Source organism: Silurus aristotelis, assembly GCF_946808225.1.
Source record: "Silurus aristotelis genome assembly, chromosome: 17".
Taxonomy (NCBI): Eukaryota; Metazoa; Chordata; class Actinopteri; order Siluriformes; family Siluridae; genus Silurus; species Silurus aristotelis.
In genome coordinates this window covers 16,058,753-16,079,719 of record NC_139590.1, presented here as the reverse complement: position 1 = coordinate 16,079,719, position 20,967 = coordinate 16,058,753, and the positions used below count along the sequence as shown (strand labels likewise).

The 20,967-nt window shown below is 39.7% G+C and overlaps 1 protein-coding gene and 1 long non-coding RNA gene across 2 annotated transcripts in view; one reads left to right on the top strand and one right to left on the bottom strand.

Annotated features, from left to right (window-relative positions):
• ern1 (endoplasmic reticulum to nucleus signaling 1) overlaps window positions 1-19,532 on the bottom strand; it is a 31,566-nt gene extending 12,034 nt beyond the window's left edge. Inside the window, exons 1-9 of the mRNA XM_083565794.1 lie at window positions 19,391-19,532; window positions 13,673-13,793; window positions 11,257-11,290; window positions 11,033-11,105; window positions 10,709-10,781; window positions 9,383-9,505; window positions 8,693-8,794; window positions 5,014-5,275; window positions 644-722 (exon numbers count right to left, since the gene is read on the bottom strand). Coding sequence (XP_083421920.1) covers window positions 644-722; window positions 5,014-5,275; window positions 8,693-8,794; window positions 9,383-9,505; window positions 10,709-10,781; window positions 11,033-11,105; window positions 11,257-11,290; window positions 13,673-13,793; window positions 19,391-19,465 — 942 coding nt within the window. The 5' untranslated portion in view covers window positions 19,466-19,532. The remainder of the gene's footprint in view (window positions 1-643; window positions 723-5,013; window positions 5,276-8,692; window positions 8,795-9,382; window positions 9,506-10,708; window positions 10,782-11,032; window positions 11,106-11,256; window positions 11,291-13,672; window positions 13,794-19,390) is intronic.
• LOC310739775 lies at window positions 13,349-20,425 on the top strand. Its single transcript, XR_014537474.1, has 3 exons — window positions 13,349-14,252; window positions 14,537-20,057; window positions 20,193-20,425. It is a non-coding gene; the product is annotated as an uncharacterized lncRNA (long non-coding RNA).
• Window positions 20,426-20,967: the final 542 nt, after the last annotated feature.

Here is a 20,967-nt window from a genome sequence, read left to right as displayed (position 1 = left end):
CAGCACCACAGGCCTTCTCACCCTACACCGGTTCCTGATGCTGAATATGCAAAAATCTAAACAACCACACTCCAAAACCTAGTGGAACATCTTCCTAGAAGAGTGGATGTTATTACAACTGCAAATGGGGACGAAATGTGAAATGGGATAAAAAAAAAATAATAAAAAAAAGCACATTACAATCTCATAGCCAGGTGTCCACAGGTTTTTATTTATAATTGAACCAGTAAAAATGTTTAAAAATATAAAACGATTAAAAAATTCAATATGCCTCAAGTGATTATTAGTGAGACTTCTCACTTAATTCACTACGTGTATCAAGAATACTAATTAATTAGTCCAACTTTAATGGAATTAGAAAATTTGGTGATTTGTCATCTGAAAAAACCTTTGGCTGGAATCGAGGCTTGGACTTCTGCATGCATGCCCATGTGGTCTGGAGCCAAACTACTGACCCAGTGTAATGAGGGCACAGCCACTCTGACCATTTGAGATAAGCAGACGCATACATACTAGCAAAAATATTCACTCTCTTTATTTGCTATTGTAGGTTTTTTAATAGAATGTCGGCGCTATGTTGGTTCGTAAAACTAAACACAGGACTGCCAAAATAAATGCCAAGAATCCTGATGTTTTAACTCACCACAACAGTAACTCCATCATGCACCAGAGAGGGAGATGCATAGAGGCTTGTAGAGTACTTCCCCACATACAAAGTGGACCTGTGAAAACAAATTATTTAATTATTATAAAATTATTTTAAATTCCAAAATACTAAACAATCTGTGAGCTACAGCTTTTTCTATTCATTTCATTTGAGATAATGTCACAATTATGCAAAAAGCACAGTTGAGTAATGTTTAAAAAGCCTATTTAATTCAGATATTGCCACATAATACACGTTTCAGCATTAAGCTTCCCAATACTGAGCAACAAGGTGTGTTAATACATCTACAAATACATATTCAAGACGGGACCTGTGATACACCCAACATTAGATCAATGCTAAATTCCTCTGATTACTAAGAGCTTTTATGGGTATTTCACAGACAGAGGCCAAAAGAACATACAATCTGTTATGCCACTGGGTAGCTGAATTATAATTTTTTTAACGCAAGCTCTGTTCAATTAAAAACAGATTTGAATTATTATATACAGTGAGGAAAATAAGTATTTGAACACCCTGCTATTTTGCAAGTTCCCCCACTTAGAAATCATGGAGGGGTCTGAAATTGTCATCGTAGGTGCATGTCCACTGTGGGAGACATAATCTAAAAAAAAAAATCCGGAAATCACAATGTATGATTTTTAAACTATTAATTTGTATGATACAGCTGCAAATAAGTATTTGAACACCTGTCTATCAGCTAGAATTCTGACCCTCAAAGACCTGTTAGTCCGCCTTTAAAATGTCCACCTTCACTACATTTATTATCCGATACAGCTCAATTAGCTCGCATAACTGAGTGTGTTGAAGAAATAAGAGATTGGATGACCCATAACTTTCTGCTATTAAATTCTGATAAAACGGAGATTTTGCTCATCGGCCCAAAAAATAGTACACAGAAGCTCCAGCATCTCAGCCTGCATTTAGACGGTTGTTCTGTAACTACTAGTTCAACGGTAAAAGACCTGGGAGTTATTTTAGACAGCAACGTATCTTTTAAAAATCACATCAATCAAGTTACAAAAACAGCCTTCTTTCACCTTAGAAATATTTCTAAGCTAAGAAATATGTTATCTATATCTGATGCAGAGAAGCTCGTCCATGCGTTTATGACCTCTAGAATAGACTACTGTAATGCATTACTAGGTGGATGTCCTGCATCATTAATAAACAAGCTTCAGTTAGTCCAGAATGCGGCAGCAAGAGTTCTTACTAGGTCAAGAAAATACGATCATATAACCCCAATCTTATCGTCCCTACATTGGCTTCCTGTTAAGTTTCGAATAGACTACAAACTACTGCTACTCACTTATAAAGCACTAAATGGTTTGGCTCCCATGTATCTATCCAGTCTTTTAACACGCTACAATCCGTCACGCTCCCCGAGATCTCAAAACTCTGGGCTTCTAGTAGTTCCTAGAATAGCAAAGTCCACTAAAGGCAGTAGAGCATTTTCACATTTAGCTCCTAAACTCTGGAATAGTCTTCCTGACAGTGTTCGTGGTTCAGATACACTCACAGTTTAAGTGTAGATTAAAAACATATCTTTTTAGCAAAGCCTACACATAACACACATCACACACATCACATCATAACCTTGTGCTCCAGAACATCTGATCACATGCACATTATCAACTTGTGCTGTTAATATCATGAACAGCAGCTACGCTAATTCCTCTCCACTGCTTCTCTTTCTCTCCCCATCCCGAGGCATCCTGAGGTTTGGCCAGCTCCAGTCACGTCCCACCTCGTGAAGATTATGGACCTATGGATGATCATGGAGAAGTAGATGCCGAGTGTTTAAAGGCCCTGGCATGGAGAAGCTGATGCTGGATCTATGATGATCACAAATTGTTCTGTATTGTTGAAAGATTTATGATCAAACTCTTGATGTCACCCATATGAGGATGGGTTCCCCTTTGAGTCTGGTTCCTCTCAAGGTTTCTTCCTCATAACATCTAAGGGAGTTTTTCCTTGCCACTGTCGCCACGGCTTGCTCATCAGGGACAAACGCACACCATTCACCTTCACTGTTGTTTTCTGTAAAGCTGCTTTGAGACAATGTCTGTTGTGAAAAGCGCTATACAAATAAACTTGACTTGACTAAATTAAATGCACCTGTGTGAGGTCGTTAGCTGCATAAAGACACCTGTCCACCCCATACAATCAGTAAGAATCCAACTACTAACATGGCCAAGACCAAAGAGCTGTCCAAAGACACTAGAGACAAAATTGTGCACCTCCACAAGGCTGGAAAGGGCTACGGGGAAATTGCCAAGCAGCTTGGTAAAAAAAGTGTTGGAGCAATCATTAGAAAATGGAAGAAGCTAAACATGACTGTCAATCTCACTCGGACTGGGGCTCCATGCAAGATCTCACCTCGTGGGGTCTCAATGATCCTAAGGAAGGTGAGAAATCAGCCCCGAACTACACGGGAGGAGCTGGTCAATGACCTGAAAAGAGCTGGGACCACCGTTTCCAAGGTTACTGTTGGTAATACACTAAGACGTCATGGTTTAAAATCATGCATGGCACGGAAGGTTCCCCTGCTTAAACCAGCACATGTCCAGGCACGTCTTAAGTTTGCCAATGACCATTTGGATGATCCAGAGGAGTCATGGGAGAAAGTCATGTGGTCAGATGAGACCAAAATAGAACTTTGGGGTCATAATTCCACTAAACGTGTTTGGAGGAAGAAGAATGATGAGTACCATCCCAAGAACACCATCCCTACTGTGAAGCATGGGGTGGTAGCATCAGCGACAGGCCAGAAACCTGACTGATCTAGAGAAGATCTGTGTGGAGGAGTGGGCCAAAATCCCTCCTGCAGTGTGTGCAAACCTGGTGAAAAACTACAGGAAACGTTTGACCTCTGTAATTGCAAACAAAGGCTACTGTACCAAATATTAACATTGACTTTCTCAGGTGTTCAAATACTTATTTCCAGCTGTATCATACAAATAAATAGTAAAAAAAAAATCATACATTGTGATTTCTGGATTTTATGTCTCTCACAGTGGACATGCACCTACGATGACAATTTCAGACCCCTCCATGATTTCTAAGTGGGAGAACTTGCAAAATAGCAGGGTGTTCAAATACTTATTTTCCTCACTGTACATTCATATATTTCTATTCTTTCTGAAGCATCAGCTCATTCAAAGTGACTTGCATGGCTGGCAATATATTCTAGACGTGACGTTTTCTGTGAAGAGACTCAAGCAGAATTTATAACACAAACTGATGCGTTTTTTGTTGTTATTAATGTGAACAATAATGAAAGATGAAAGGATGCTAAAGGGATAATTGTTTAAAGCTGATGTGTAATTAATTCTAAATTAACTGGTCAATCTTCCTTGGTATAAGTGTAATACAAACATTTTTGGAATGCTGCTCTTGTTATATAATTAACGTTGGGGTGGAAAAGAAAAACGGCAATCGGTCATTTTCCCACAACAGAACAAAAGTGTTGTGCTGAAATCATTGAAATAAAAAACACTTTAAACATCCGTATACCCCGTCCCACATTATAAAACAGTTAGAAATATGGGGACTATTAAACAATATTGAATCATTGAGCCTCTAAGTCAGGGGTTTCCAATCTTTTTGAAACTGAGCGCTACTTCTTGGGTACCGATTAATGTGAAGGGCTACCAGTTTGATACACACTTCTAAAATAACAAATGTGCTCAATTTTCCTTTAATTATATGTTATTATTAATAATTAATGATAGTCATCTATGTGAAGACACTGATCATGTTAATAATTTCTCACAATAATTATCAACAATGATTTAACAAGGTAGGAAACATAAATATCCATATGCAAAACTTTATTTCCATAAATCTCTGTATTTACATTTTTAAATGATCACTTCTTTAACATTTTTATTAGCCACTAAGAATTTTTAACAAATCATCCCCTACGTTGCATCATGTTTGTACAGATGATCAATTACGTAACACAAAAATCAACTTGGAGACCAGCTAGCTCTAATCTCATATGAATAAGTGAATATAAATATGAATCTAATAAGTTTTTTATATAGTCATTTTCAAATTCACACCAATGCAAGTGTGATTTAAAAAAGAATAGCAACAAAAAAAATGAGATGCAGCTCACTGGTAAGTGGTGTGATGGTGAGCTATTTTTTAGAAAAGGCCCATGGACAACTCATGTGGTCCTTGCAGGCGACCTGGTGCCCCCTGCTCTAAAGGAACACCTATGGCTTTTTCATTCAATTCAAAAAGGAACCAGGAAAAAAAAAAAAAAAAAAAACTTCAAATGTACTTTAGCTTCAAATATTTTCAGTGGGAAGTTACAAAGAATATGTGAAACCACTTACATCAGTTTGTCCTCCAGCTTCCTCTCTTGAGGGAATGGATACTTCCACTGTGTAATGCGTCCAACCTGACCTGAGGTGAAGGTGAGGTAGCGCAGCGTCTCTACAGCTACGTTCGTATGTGGTACCTTGCGCAGACCCTCACGCTGCCACATGTATACTGCCACCACTGGAGAGTCGTAGTTCTGCACCCACTGCACTGCGCCCGTTTCGCTGTCTACGGTCACGACCAGGCCGTCGCCGTTCGAAACAAAGTGAGCCATCTCTGTTGATGAGAATATTCTAAATAAATACGTCACAGTTTCTTACTGAATAACGCTGGACCAGGATTACACGATCCCATTCTTCAGAATTACCCCATGATGAATAATATCATTTTAATATTAGAAATTTTTTTTCATCACCATTGCTGAATACGTTGTCTTTTTGCTCTGTGATAATATCATCTGATTTTGCACACAAGCATGTACATGATCAATATCTTATTCGATCAAGAAATATATAGTGTTGGATTGTATGACAGGTTAAAACGCATGAGTTTGAGCTTAAAAAAAAAATCAGTTCCTGAAAAACAGATCAGATATTTACACTGACTGGTTAAGTCGGAAATGTGGGTCTGTGGTAACGGTGATGCTTTTCCACTTAACTAGTAGATTCATTAGCATAATTTGGTTCTTCAAGTATCAGGAAACTATGTAAGAAAACAAGTTAACAAAATTAATTAGAGAGCAAAAGTATACAGTGGTGTGAAAAAGTGTTTCCTAATTTCTTATTTTTTTTGCATGTTTTTCACACTTTAATGTTTCCGATCAAACTAATTTAAATACAGTGGAACCCGGTTATCTCGCCCTCGGTTACCTCTACAACCCTATTAAGTCGACGTTTTTGAAGTGGAACCGCCAAATTCTCGCTTTTTCTAAGCATTTTTTATCGGTTATGTCGCCAAACCCTGATATCTCGAGCACAAGGGGGGAAAAATTTGCCATTTAACGTCGGTTATCTCGGTGCAGCCGCAGAAGAACTCGCGGAAGTGGCGGAAAAATCAAACCTTACAGCTGCTACAGGTGTTGTATTGTATACTGGTGAATCTCTGCTGTTAGTTAGTGCTAGTGTCCGTAGTGTTAGTAGGGGCGCGGCGCGGCTTTGGGAAGAAAAGAGCAGCCGTTGAGAGAGTGCCGGTGGGAAGACACGTACCGGGATACGCATGAGCGATAACAACGACCGCCGTGAACCAACATATACCAACAATAACGGACAGTGAGTGTGTGGAAGTTTAAATAGGAGCTGGTGATGATGATAAACGAGCACCATATGTGCGTGATTGAAGCCGGGAGCTGCAGAGAAAGCGGCCGAGAAAACACCTGACACGCTGAAGGGGGCTGAAGGGGGCGTGGCAGGTGGATTCCTGACAGATAAACATGTACTGTATGTATTTTTATAGCATGCCTTCATCAAACAAATCGCGGCAACGCTGTTGTGTAAAAAAAACCTTCAAAAACACGTGCATGCACATTCTCATTTATTAACGCACATCTTGTACATAAAGAAATTTCAAGCACGTTAATATACTGCCGCCATTTTGATTTTCGTTCATCTCGATCATAGGTTATCTCGATGCTTTTTGGCGACCCCCTAGGACATCGACATAACCGGGTTCCACTGTATTAGTAAAAGATCACACAAGTGAACACAACATGCAGTTTTTTAAATGAAGGTTTTTATTATTGAGGGAAAACAAAATTTAAAACTACATGGCCCCGTGTGAAAAGGTGTTTGCCCCCTAAACATAACTGGTTGGGCCGCCCTTAGCAGCAACAACTGCAATCAAGCGTTTGCGCTAACTTGCAGTGAGTCTGTTACAGCGCTGTGGAGGAATTTTGGTCACTCGTCTATGCAGAATTGTTGTCATTCAGCCACATTGGAGGGTTTTCGAGCATGAACCGCCTTTTTAAGGCCACAGCATCTCAATAGGATTCAGGTCAGGACTTTGACTAGGCCACTCCAAAGTCTTCTTTTTGTTTTTCTTCAGCTATTCAGAGGTGGACTTACTGGTGTGTTTTGGATCATTGTCCTGCTGCAGAACCCAAGTTCGCTTCAGCTTGAGGTCACGAACAGATGACTGGACCTTTTCCTTCAGGATTTTTTGGTAAACATTCAGAATTCAGAATCCATTTATCACAGAAAGTCTTCCAGGTCCTGAAGCACCAAAACAGCCCCAGACCATCACACTACCACCACCACCATATTTTACTGTTGGCATGATGTTTTTTTCTAAAATGTGGTGTTCCTTTTACACCAGACATAATGGGACACACACATTCCAAAAAGTTTAAATTTTGTTTTGTCAGAACACAGAGTATTTTCCCAAAAGTCTTGGGGATCATCAAGATGTTTTCTGGCAAAACTGAGACAAACCTGTATGGTTTTTTTTGCTCAGCAGCAGTTTTCGTCTTGGAACTCTGTCATACAGACCATTTTTGCCCAGTCTCTTTCTTATGGTGGAGTCATGAACTGCATGCTGTGTTCACTTGTGTTATCTTTTACTAATATTTAAATTAGTTTGATGATCTGAAACATTAAAGTGTGACGAACATGCAAAAAAAAAAGAAGAAATCAGGAAGAGGGCAGACACTTTCACACCACTGTATTGTGGATAGTAGTGTGGATATAATCACTTGCTGCAGAGAATGAGCAGCTAACGAGCGAGCGTCTGTGCCTGTGTGTGTTTTATGGTGGTCTATTTTTGTGTTTTATTTCTGGACTGCCAGATGCCAGAACTGACCGTACCGAGACCAGGGATGAAATTAAACAGAAGGATTGATTTTTTGTCATTTTGTATTGTGTACTTGCATGCTCTGAAAAGCACACATTGATACCAAAAAAGACCATCTCTCTCCCTCCCCCTCCCTCCCTCCCTCCCTCCCCCTCCCTCCCTCCCCCTCCCCCTCCCCCTCCCTCTCCCTCCCTCCCCCTCCCTCCCTCTCCCTCCCTCCCTCTCCCTCCCTCCCCCTCCCTCCCCCTCCCTCCCTCTCCCTCCCTCCCTCTCCCTCCCTCCCCCTCCCTCCCTCTCCCTCCCTCTCCCTCCCCCTCCCTCCCTCTCCCTCCCTCCCCCTCCCTCCCTCTCCCTCCCTCCCCCTCCCTCCCTCTCCCTCCCTCCCTCTCCCTCCCTCTCCCTCCCTCCCTCTCCCTCCCTCCCCCTCCCTCCCCCTCCCTCCCTCCCCCTCCCTCCCTCTCCCTCCCTCCCTCCCTCTCCCTCCCTCCCTCCCTCCCTCCCTCCCTCCCTCCCTCCCTCCCTCCCTCCCTCCCTCTCCCTCCCTCTCCCTCCCTCCCTCCCTCCCTCCCTCTCCCTCCCTCCCTCCCTCCCTCCCTCTCCCTCCCTCTCCCTCCCTCCCTCCCTCTCCCTCCCTCTCCCTCCCTCTCCCTCCCTCCCTCTCCCTCTCTCTCTCTCTCTCTCTCTCTCTCTCTCCCTCCCTCCCTCCCTCCCTCCCTCCATCCTCTACCTCCTGTGTCCTTGTTCCCCACCCCATCAATCACGGCTCTCACATTAGAAATATGCAAAGAAAAAGATTTATAGTGTCTCTGAACCACTTCTGCTAATGAGAAGAATCCATTATTATAGTAATCATACCAACCTGAACGTAAACAGTATGCAAAAAAAAGAAAAAGAAAAAAAGTGGCTTACTGTATTTGGTGTCATCGTCAGGAAGTGTGGATGCATAATCAGAATATGTGGCATTCCATCGCAGTTCTCGGCTCTTGGTGTCAAACATGGTGATGGTGTACTCTACAAAGCAAAAAAAAGGCCACAATAACGTCAACGCCAGGAATAGAGCAGAAGAACCTGGCTCTAATGAAGACTTGCTGAGAAAACTGAGAATTGTTTTGTGACCCGTAAAGCCATGCAATTCTGTATAACGGTGATACAACATGCACAAACACACCAAACATCTCTGCACTGCAAAGCCAGTTTTCATGTTCTGGTTATAAACGTCTCATTTTACAGTCTGGCAAACTAACAATCTGATAAGTGTCTTTTGTGTAAGTAAACTTCTACAACAGGTGCACAAACACTAAACTTTTAAATTCTCCCACAACAGACCCAACCTAGTTTAAGCAGATAAATTCACCTGGATCCTGCAGCTCGAGGTGAATTTACACACTCTAATGTCTGTTGCTCATCCCAGATCTCTAAACATCTATTCGACACAGTCCTGTTTGCCTGCTGAGATTTTAAATGTAATGATTGGCAAAATTTGTAGTGATTTATAATCCCACTAAGCCAGTGTCATTCAGAAGAGGATGGATGGCAATAATGTAGCCTCGGGAGAACTTCTTTGAAGCTGCTCTATAGTGAAAATAATGTGTATATTACCTGTTCGACCTAGGTAAAGAAGTGACGACGATGCACACAGTGTCTCAGCAAAAGAGGAGGTGAGAGTCTGCTGCTTTTCTCCTGTCAGCAGATCTACCACATACCACACGTCCTGTTTCTTACCTGGAAAAAACAGAAACGTTGTGCGTATTTGAGGAGTTCAGGCCCAGGCCGGGGCATCAACAACAAAGCACTCATCTGTAAACAACTTCTCATTGAAGTGTACATAGCAAAATAGAATTAATACTCAATGGAAAACTGCCTCGACCACATGTAGACTACTTCCCTCTTCAGAGGTATTTTCTATTTTGACTACTTTTCACAGTGTTCCCACTCGCTTGCTATTGTCATTTGACATTTAAAGCAAGATTAAATATGTCATGCAAGATTACATCATCGTTTACACCCTTATTTTGTTAAAGAAAGTGTGATTTTGCTATGCACATTATCCACTACAGGTCATCTGGACACAAGACTTCCTGGATTTGACCTAGTAGAAGATCTAAACCACACACTATGCAAAGCAGATTCCATTATCATTAACTATTTAATAGCAGCCTAATCTGCTGAAAACTATCCCTACATGTTTTTTGATGTATACAAGATGGCATTTCCTTACAATGGCCACTATATACTGTAGATCGGATCCTTCTAATACACAAGCACAATGAGGGGTGGGAAGTGGTGGGTCTAACCCGCGTTGAACTAAGAGATAATTAAGCTCAGTTTACACAGATTAGTCCCAGTTTACACCGATTCGCTTCACCTTAAGTAACAGTAGGTTTTGCAAGGAACAATGGAAGAAATCAGCAAGCATTCTGATTAATTCATATAAATGGGTGGTACAGTATAACAGCTGCATGCTGAGAAGCAAATGAACAGGAGTGGGAACAAAAGGGAGCGGTACATGGTCAAACAAGGATAAACTCAACTGCTGTGGTTATAAATCGGGGGTGAAGGTGTGTGTGTGGGGAGGGGGATGTTAATCCACCAGTACCACAAGCTAAATAAGAAACGACAATACTCTGACCACATACATATTATTGCTGCATGTCCTTTATATCTCAGGTGGCAAATAATAAGAGCCTTAGGGTGTAGCTGACAGGAATGTTGATTTATACCACTTTTTAAGTATACCTGTGTATATGGAGATGCTCGAGCCACAAATTTAATGCTTTAAAAGGTCACCATTTTTCACCATGAAACCAGGGGATTTCCAGAACAAATTAATTTCATATAAATATAGAATAGTGCTGGAATTTTAGTTAGTGGCAAAAAAAATCCCTGATACACAATTGAATAATGAAACAAATGCTTTAGACTCACCCATGTAAAGGATTCCATCAGAACTACGGCAGGGGGAAGCCTGGACCAGCTCAGGAATGGTGAATGGAAGTTTCTGTAATGACAAAATAGTATATCGTTATTGAAAGGGGAGCAATGTATCTGTCTTAGTGACCTCATCATTCATGCAAAACGTAATTTCCCATGAACTGGCCCCTCTCTGTGACATGGCTTCTGGAGCAGGTTCATATCTTCAGTATAAAAAAAAAACACTGACAGCATCATGGTTTAATTTCAGCCAATGAAGACATTAAAAAAGCCCCTTATCCTAAAGTAACTTTTTGCCCATATAGATTTGAGCCTCACCGTCAATCCCTCATTGTTTTTCCCTCCCAGTGAGTACAGGCTTCCATCATTAGGGTCAGGCAGAAACGCAGGCCTGCAAAGAAGAAAAAAAAAAACAAGTTTGTTTTTTTTATCTACGGAAATGATTGTACAAGATATTGCACACAGGAAGAATCGGTCTAACTCAGCAACTTCCTTCAGCATAGTTCCTGTATTCTTAAAAAACAGAGCAGAAGAGTACTTACTCAGCCACATGGGTTGGGACCTGAAGAACAGGATCTGCATGGGGGGAAAAGACATAACTGCTTATACACTGTATACATAACTATAATATTCATTGTAATATTCAAGTCAGGCAGAGAAGGACACAGCCAGAGACATAAACAATCTACATTTTTGATGCAAAGAACAGAAATGGCTTATTTCAAGAAATATGATGAAGTAATTCATCAAAATATGTGCTCATGAGACGTGTACTGCTGCTACTACACAAGGCTGTTGCAGATTTAAGGTCTCTCTAACTGGCACGTCCTCTTTGCAAGCCTGTGGGTGCCATGTTTATTAAGAAGTGGTACTGGGAAGTGGTACTGGGAAGTGGTTACTCTGTTGGACTACTGATCAGAAGGTTGTGCATTCAGATCTCAATACCAAGCAGCCACATTGGGTTTTTGACCCTCAACTGTTTAGCTGCATAATAGCGAAGATTGCAAGTGGCTCTGAATAAGGGCGTCCACCAACTGCCATAATAATACATGTAAAAGTTATTACACATCCTCCAGCTTCTCCGGCCAGCAGGTGAGACCTGCTAAGCTAGTGCATCTGGTTTTCAAGAAGCTGTATCGCATCGCATGTGTCTAAAACACCTGTGTCACAAAATAATACTGAAAAAAGGATAATTACATCCACATTGGAGCTGTTTGGCATAAAAACGGTTAAAACTTGGTGTTGGCTCACAAAGTGAAGGGAAGAAGGAAAAGTTAGTGTCCACGGCCTGACCTTGATCTTAGCATGCTGTTTGTGTCCTACTGCCTGGGTTAATAATTACCAGTGCACATGTGTGAGAGGAGAAAGTGAGCATGCATGAAGGTGGTGTTGAAGCCCAGAGCCCTGGGAAAATTCACTGCTGCAATAAATGCCTCTGGCTGTTGGTTAAGATGGAGGAGCAAAAACTAGCTAGTCAAGCAAAAGCTCAACTAAACAGGGTCAAATTGCTAAAAAATTGTCCAAAAATATTTAAGGCCGTAGCTTTGCAGCTTGAAAGTTTACTTTTTACTGGATACTTCCTGTTGCACATCGAAACTCTACACAGCTTGTAGTATGTGCCAGTGTGTTTTACATGAGAACAAACAGCAGGTATATTTATGGGTTTTATATCAAAATTGAGTTTTTACAATTTGTTGTAGATGATTCATTATTTCCCAATGCTTTTATATATAACAATAACCCCAGCACAAACAAATGACTATATACCTTTTATATAATCTATACCAGAGACCCCCAACCTTTACCATATTAAGGGCCAAAAATCTTGATTGAAGGCTATTGGCGGAAAATAAATGCTGCATTGTACCAAACATTATATTGAAATTAAAGCTGCCATGGTTCCTCTCATTTATGATTTCGTAATATTTAAATTGAAATAAATAAACAAAGCAAAAAGGTTTATTTTTTAAGTTAAAGTATAGTGAGAAATAATCCACTGTATTGCACAATAGATTTCTATGCCTAATGCAGTTATTTAGTCGCCTCTAATGAGACATGAAGCTGTTTCTTGTGTTTCAAAAAGGCATGTAATTAATGCAGTGCGCATTTCTGTTTGATCATTTTTTAAAAATATATAAATAATATAAAAAAGGCTAAATTAAATCAACGTCCGTTCTTTACCCGGACAAATAAAAAACAATAAACTCTAAACAATCTAAACAATAATAAACATTAAACAATCATTTTTACTCACTAAACATTTGTTTTACTGATGCGCCAAGTCTTGAATCAGCACTGAAATCAGCAATGAAGCACACATCCGGCAATTAAAACCGTCCGTGTGGAAACATATCAAAAGTTCCGTTTGGTGTTGATGATTTACGTAATTTAAAACACCACAATAATTGACAAATTATGACTTTTTTTCGGGACTGCCAATTGCTGGGGATATTCCAGTGTCCATTTCTTTCTGGAACACTCGCTGTATAAAAAACACTTTACAATTTCCCGCACAAAGCTGACCAGTGTGCGCTACCGAGACCAGGATCGCTAATGGATTCATTAGTCACAGCGATCTGTTTAAACATAAACAGCAAATGACTAGCAGATTAAATCAGACACTGTCGGTTACAATTTTTTTCTTGTTTTTTTTGTCTAATTGCTCTGCAGCTCGCCTTTTGCACCCTTGATTTTGGCAAATAAAAAGCTAATTAGTTCACAAAATATGACTGTACAAATTGTGGAAAAAAAAACTCACAGTGCAAATTGCAAAGGAATCAGTTCAGCTACATTGTTGTTGCTATAAATCAGTGTTTCGGTGAGCTGTCTGGTAGTACAACCTCGCCCTCATCCCCACCACCTACATACATGCCCTAGATAATGCAAGTTGTACATTATTAAAGCAGAGGGCAGGAAAAGACTTAAATCATCATATCAAATAGGTCAGTGTGTGCTTACCTTCCTTAAGTGTCCACTTAATCGCGCCGGAGCGCTTGCTGACGGCATGCAGGTTTCCATCCAGAGTGGAAACAAAGAGTAAACTCTCGGGCAGGGAGACACTGCTGCGACTGCAATCGGCCTGCAGAACAAAAAATACGCATTTATTTTGTACACAGTAGTGTGGCAACATGTTGGTTTAATTGACTTCCCGTTTAAAAAAAAAAAAAAAAAAAAAAAAAAAAAAAAAAAAAGGTCCAAATTGTGTTTTCCCCCAACGTTCAAAAAGGAGAATATATTTTACCCCCACAAATACCATATTAGGAAAAGACCACTCAGTATGCCTAAAGATCATGAAAAAGTGCTTGGACCATGTTATTGGAACAGATAATAAAAAAGCCTCCTCTCTCGTTTACACAGACGTCAGCTGTCAAACTGTCCATTATGAAATGTCTAGATTTCATCATATTTCCTCAACATATTTTCTTACAATTTCAAACATCCCATGGAGCCTTGCAGAATATTGAGACTAGCAGGGAGTAAAACAACAAACTGAGCTTTCCCAAAAAAATAAATAAATAAAATAAATATTTATATACAGGTAGTCGTCGACTTACAACCTATGCAACTAACAACCATTTGACATTACGACCACAATCGCTAGCCGTGGCGTCCGTTATTTTTTCACCAGCTTCCAGCATAATTTTACAGTACAGTACTGTACATATATCCTACTCTACTTATGACCAAATCGTGTTACGACCGATTTGTCGGTCCCAATTGTGGTCGTAAGTCACCAACTACCTGTGTGTATGTATATATATATATATATATATATATATATATATATATATATATATTATATAATAAAAAAAATTTAAACAGCATGAAAGAAAGGGATTATGGGATTATGACCTAGAAGAAATCTGGTGGAAATTAAGTATGATTAGTAGTAATTCTTAGTAAAATTGGAGCCGTTCCGATTGTCCTTGATCTTTCTGGATTACACAACGTAAAAAATGAATTCACACATGGCATGTGAAACTCTCTCGACCTCTTCTTGAACAGCACAGCAAGCTCTTCTCCAGTGAAAGAGTCCTAACAAAAAAGGCCTTGCACTAAGCCATACTGTGGTGACTTCGGGGAATAAACTGGGTGGAATGTTCTAAAAGCTAAGAACAATGAAGCGAAATAAACGTTTGGAAGCGTTTGTAGTCCATGTGGGCTGAGAAGCTTTCAGGCCCATGTGGATGTCAATCCTTCCAAGTTTTCTCAAACTGACCCTCTGGACAAAGTCAGAAGAAAGGACATAAGGGAGTACATTTGGCATATCGGGACTTCTGTTAGATGTTAAAGAAGGAAGAGTTGAAGAGGTGAATAAAGACAAAAGAAACAATGAGAACATGCTTTTTTACTTAGCTTTAAACTGTCCAAGTATGGGAAAGGTGAAAGTAAAACAAAAGAAATGAACGAGAGAAAAGTAAGAAAGGAAAAAAAAACATAGCCTGTAGTGAAAGCATCGAGCAGCCCAGGTTTGGGCCAGACAAAGCATGCACTTTAAACACCCGTGTTAACTGATATGCCTGATTCATTCTGGGTTTTTGGCACTGAGGCCCAGCGAAAGGGTGGAGTAACAGAATTGCAGAATGTTCCCAGTTCTCCATTCTCGGCTTCCTAATATTCACCTGCGACTGCTCTCAGAGTTATTGTCTTAAACATGTGAAGCAGATCATGTGGTAGTGGAGTGGTGGGCCTGCAGGTAAGAAGACTGCACCTGTGATCTATTTCACCTTTACAGGGAAATGACTAATATTAAAACATGAATATAAAGCTGACCCATTTTCAATCATGCTTGGAACATTTCATCAAAACCCCCACCAACACCAAAAACACCAACTGGGGACTGATCTGGAGGAGTGACCTCATACGCATGTTCAGCATGAAACAGGCTTAAATCATTTCTAGCAGCTTCTCTCGATCAGTCATCACAAACCTCATATTTATTAAACAAGCTTATTAGCTGCATGTCTATGTGAAGGTGAAGACTTTCTGCTCTGGTATTTTTTTAATAACATAAAAAAGGAACAATTTATGAGTCAAAGAACTAAGTTCCTCCTTGAACCGGAACAACCGACAGGTGACAGGTTCTGTGGAAACAACAGTCCCTCTGCCTTACTGTCCCTACTTTATAGACATAACACAGCTATGTAAAGAATAAAAGAAAATAACCAATGATAAGGCAGTGTGATGTCCAGAAATAGTTTTTTTTTCCATTATAGGATCAAGCAGAATCAGAATTCAGCAATGTTGTGGCAAAAAAAAAAGCTGAAGGAAAAAAAACCACATGCGTTGTTCCACTTCTCTGGATTTGGTTTAATGTGGCTGTGTGAACACGAACCTGCAACCTCTCCCCATCTCTCTATATCTCTATATCTCTCTCTCGCTTCTCACACAGACCCAAACACGCTGTGCAGAGAGAATGTAATTTATTCGCTCCTTCCCTTAGTGAAAACAGCAAATTCTCACTTTCTGAAGAACAGAGAAGCACCTGCGAGTCACCGCAGTTATTAGTGTACAATTCTGTCAATTCAAACCGATGATAATAACGAAATAAGCCCAACGCCTGGGCTTTTACGCGAGCCATTTTTTAACATCCTGCAGTAGACTTTTGCGTAACCTCGTTGTGCAACACTTTATGCACTGGATAGCAACGGAATATTTCTGACACATTTTTAATTCTGTAGTGAAACAGGATTTCTCAACATGGTGCATACACACACTAATTTACTACAATAATTGGGTACTGGAGGCTTAATGAAGCTTGTAATTTGCAAGTCCTGCCGCAATATTCACGACGTGAATCACTCCTAGTTCATTATAATCTTTCTCAGTAAGACTGATCCAGAGAAAGACCTTTTTTGAATGCAGGTCCTGATTCCTCTTAAACTACAAAAAAAGTCCTAAAACGGGAAGTGAAAAATGTTTTAAATTATGAACCGATGGTCAAATCTTCAAACTATCATAATTTCCAGTTTGTTCTTTCTTAATCAGTTATGATCTCCAGTCATAGAAAATCCAAGAGTTGATTTATGCACAAATATAACTGTATAAATGTGCAATAACCTGTGCATGCTTGTGCTAATCCTTGTAGTGCAAAACTGTTATATTAATAACATTTCTCCACTTCAACAGTTCGACCTACATGCAGTTTGTGTTTTCTGTGATTACAAAATAATCACTGCGACTTGGAACTGTAACGGGTAACAGATTGGACAGATTGTATTAATGGAAAGGAAATGAGTGTAAAAATCACCACCATAAAAAAAAAACCCCTAAACCAAAGAACTGGACGAAACAGAATTAATCTCAATCTTTTTCATATCCTCTAACTTTTCTGATAAATCACAAATACATATTCAAAGAGTAAAAAGCTTGCAGACCAATATATATTAAACTATATCTCATCTGGTAATACTACTACACTGCACATTTTTCCTACACAAACATGTTAACCTGTGATAAGACTTGGCACAGAGGCCTCAGTAGACTGTTTACAGAACAGCAGCCATGTGCTCATGGGGAAGAGTTGAACAAGGCATTTTTTATGCAAAGCCATGTGCTAAGCTGTTCCACAGCATACACTACATATTCAGAGGAGCCTGGAAAGGTCAGTTTTTCCACCACTTGCTCTAAACACACTGCCTAAGGACCACCTAATGATTGGACATTTTCTGCTCCAACACAACAGACTACCAGTTTAGGCACATCAAACATCCAGGCTGTAAATAAACCATCAAAATATCTGTCTAGAGTGCAGTAATGATTTAGTTTTATTTTATATTTTTAAACGCACACACAATATTTGTATGCAATATAATGACACCAACTGCTCTATTTCATCCACTGGCTAAAAATAATGCCATATGTCATGATATCTTCATTTTCTCTGTAAGATAAGATAAATGTAGATGCCTACACAAGCTTTACCCACTGCAGGAGTACGAGAGAGCAATATGATGCTATGAGCTAAGCAAGTAGAACACTGGATTTTTTAACTAACCACATCCAAAACATCTTTGGCATCAAAGCCCAAGTCAGTCAGTACCCTTCCTTGTTTTGTGCATTTCATTCCGTCCTCTTTTGATGTGTTTAATATGTATTTCACTATTTAGCGCAGCAGGTATCAAAAAAAACTTATCAGTTCATTTGTGGCTCAAGATGTGTGAATCTTTCTGTTGCTGTGTGGATACAACTCTCTCATACTTCTTTCATGTGGAAACTTGTATCGCTGTTGGCTCTTATAACAACCACAGGCAAGTTTCAAAGTGTCTCTGTAAGGTGCTGGGCCACCACTAGCCACTAGAACAGTTTCAACAGAGCGTCTTTTCTCTGGAGGGAATCCAAGACCTTCTCTCAGTTGATACCTACCTAATGAGACACTGTCGAACACATTAGTCCAACAGCTTCTTCAGATTTTAGCTCTCCTGAAGTGTCTGTCAAGATCACAGCATGTGAATTACATCATTTTCACATTCATCGAACTACTCAGCAAGCTCTCCTGCCTTGTAAATGGAGGCAGGGACGTCCTGTAAAGCATTTCATCATAGGATAAAGGTGAGCAGTCAGAAGATCATGGGATTGATTTTTCAGTAACTCTTCCCTAGGATAGGAAAAAGAAACAAAACCCTCCCAAACAGCATAAAAAGTCACTTTTGGTTGATTTTATCACCACGGCATTGGATTCAGCCTTGCTCGGAAGTGATGTTCATCAAAAGAAAACACCAGTAATACAAATAAACCCATTAGGCTACAAGAACTTATTGTTCATGCTCATTTCTTTGCCAAACCAACGTGACCTTTGGGAAACAGGGACAGCGAGAAGCATGTCCTTTAATCAATATCAAAACATCTGTCTCAAACTAGCATTACTAAACAGCAAACCAAAATAAAAGAACGTGTTTTAACACTTTGTTATTGCTTTATCATAACCACTAACATCATCTATTCATTATTTAAGAGAGATATTGATGGAAATTAAAAAGGTACTAATGGCCTGATTCATGGCACAATAATGAGTCAATGCCAATATACAATAACAACGACCAGCTCAATTTACAGGAAAAAAAAGCAATGAAATAGTTGTTTTTTAAATGCTTATTATTATATTCATTACTAATATTTTGCATTTGGGCAAATATAGGAAGGTTTTCACTGATGCCCAAAACACTGCAGTTGTAAAGCTGGTGTTTGCTGTTCAACAAGTTCTTCAGCTAACGTATAGAGTTCACTTTCATGTCGAAAATATTATTAAAACAACAGTCTTACAGAAACCCTTTTTTTTTTTTACATTATATACATGAAATATTTTCAGTTGTTCGCAGTAATGAGATGAACATAAACAGTCTCGTATATAATTGCAGGGTCGTATTTAGCGACTATCGTTAAAAACACACAATAAAAAGTCTGTATATCTCTTTCCAAACCATGTGCTCGTTTTGGCTAGTTACAAAAAATATATAACTTCTAATAATGTCAATAAACTTTACAATTAAACATTAAGCGCAGTTTACTCATATTGGCTCCATAACAAACCGCACACTAACGTTGCTGTAGTGCACATGTCAGATGGTGTGGTAGAAGAACACCTGGTACACACCTTATTAAACTCATATAAAGAGCTGAAAACACTACTGAACATCTAATCAGTACATTATACCAGAATATCTCCAGACTACTTACCATCCATAGCAAGCTGCTGAACAGCGCGGTGTAAATGCACCACACAAGGGCCCTGCTACACACACTCCATTCCATCTTACACAGCGCTCAAACCACTCCGAATAAACTCAACACGTCGACGCTTTAATAAGTCTTGTTCTTATGCCCCCTGTAAATGTCTTAAATCTAACTATAAAGAAGAAACAGCTTCCATCCTACTCGCTTTGCTCCTCGCCAGCTGGTTCTACTAATAATCTCGTATACATTTTCTTCTCGTAGTACGCATGCGCACTAACGTTACGCGCAGGCCTTTGTTGTAAGTTCCGCTTGAAACCGGAAGTCGCTCTGTTAACCTCGGGACTCCTCTCACGCTGCACGTGTGCGCCGAAGATACTGACCGAGCGAGACGCTTTATTACACTTATTCGACCTCGAAATGAGAGAAATGGCTCATATCTCGTGCACGGGTTGTGCTTTTGAGGAAATATTTGGAAACGCGAAACTCGGTTTAGATTATATTCTTGGTACGACCTGACGCGCGCGTGGACACGCGGATGTAGCGCCTTTGTAGCATGTGGGCACGAGCACATTGTATGTGTTCATAGTTTACCACATTTTTCATTCATGTTCTGCTTTATGTTGCAAAATAAATTTTGCTGCTGAAATTGACGGAACTTCCTAGAGACAGGGTAAGATATTTGTCTTTTTTTGTAAATGAATGTTTTAATGTACTTTATTAATTTAAAACTTGTGAACTCGTGATTCAAATGAGCGCAATCTAAACACATCAGTGTTCATATGTGATTATTTATTTGTAATTACAGGAACATCAAGCCTGAAAAGGACCCTCTGGAAAAGAAACGAAGCTTGGAGTGAATTAAATGAAGACCTCTAGTATGACTAACCTCAACTAGATTAAATACACGACGAGCAGCTATGCTTAGAAAGCATAATGTGCCTAAATATGCTTTTCCCCATCTTTCGGGGTAAATCTATCATACTAAAATGTACAGTGAGATTAATCTGATGCTTTCACAATAAACCATGATGACCACAACTTGTCTTCTGTCTTTCATCTTATTTGGTGGCACTGTCTTTGAACCTGTGAAGCCCTCATCATGGCTCCATAGGCCAAGCAACAGTGCAAAATTAAAGGCTTCTTATAACTGGGGCTGCTTGGCATCTCAACCCAAGCGGCTCTTTTAGAAGCAAGCCACAGTTGTTGCCCACATGTGGTGAAGAAAATTGCGTCACAAAATAAGCACACAGAGTAATTTTACCGAAAGCATTTATACACCCCCACACATTACCATTGTCACGGAATGGTCGAACACAAGCACTTAAAACAGCAATTGCTTTCATGATGTGCAAAAGAGTACGATTGGGTTTGGCATAGAGAAGCACACAGATCATCTAACATTGGCCTGGATTTTTCACAAACAATAGCACGGAAATGTTGTAGGTGTTTGTTAGCATAAATAGATCGTTCTTTGACACGTTTAATGCATTAAGGAAAACAACAAACACTGATGTGACCATAACTTTGAAGACCAGTCCTGTTGGGTTCATTTTTGTGGATAAGGATTTGTCTTTATTTTT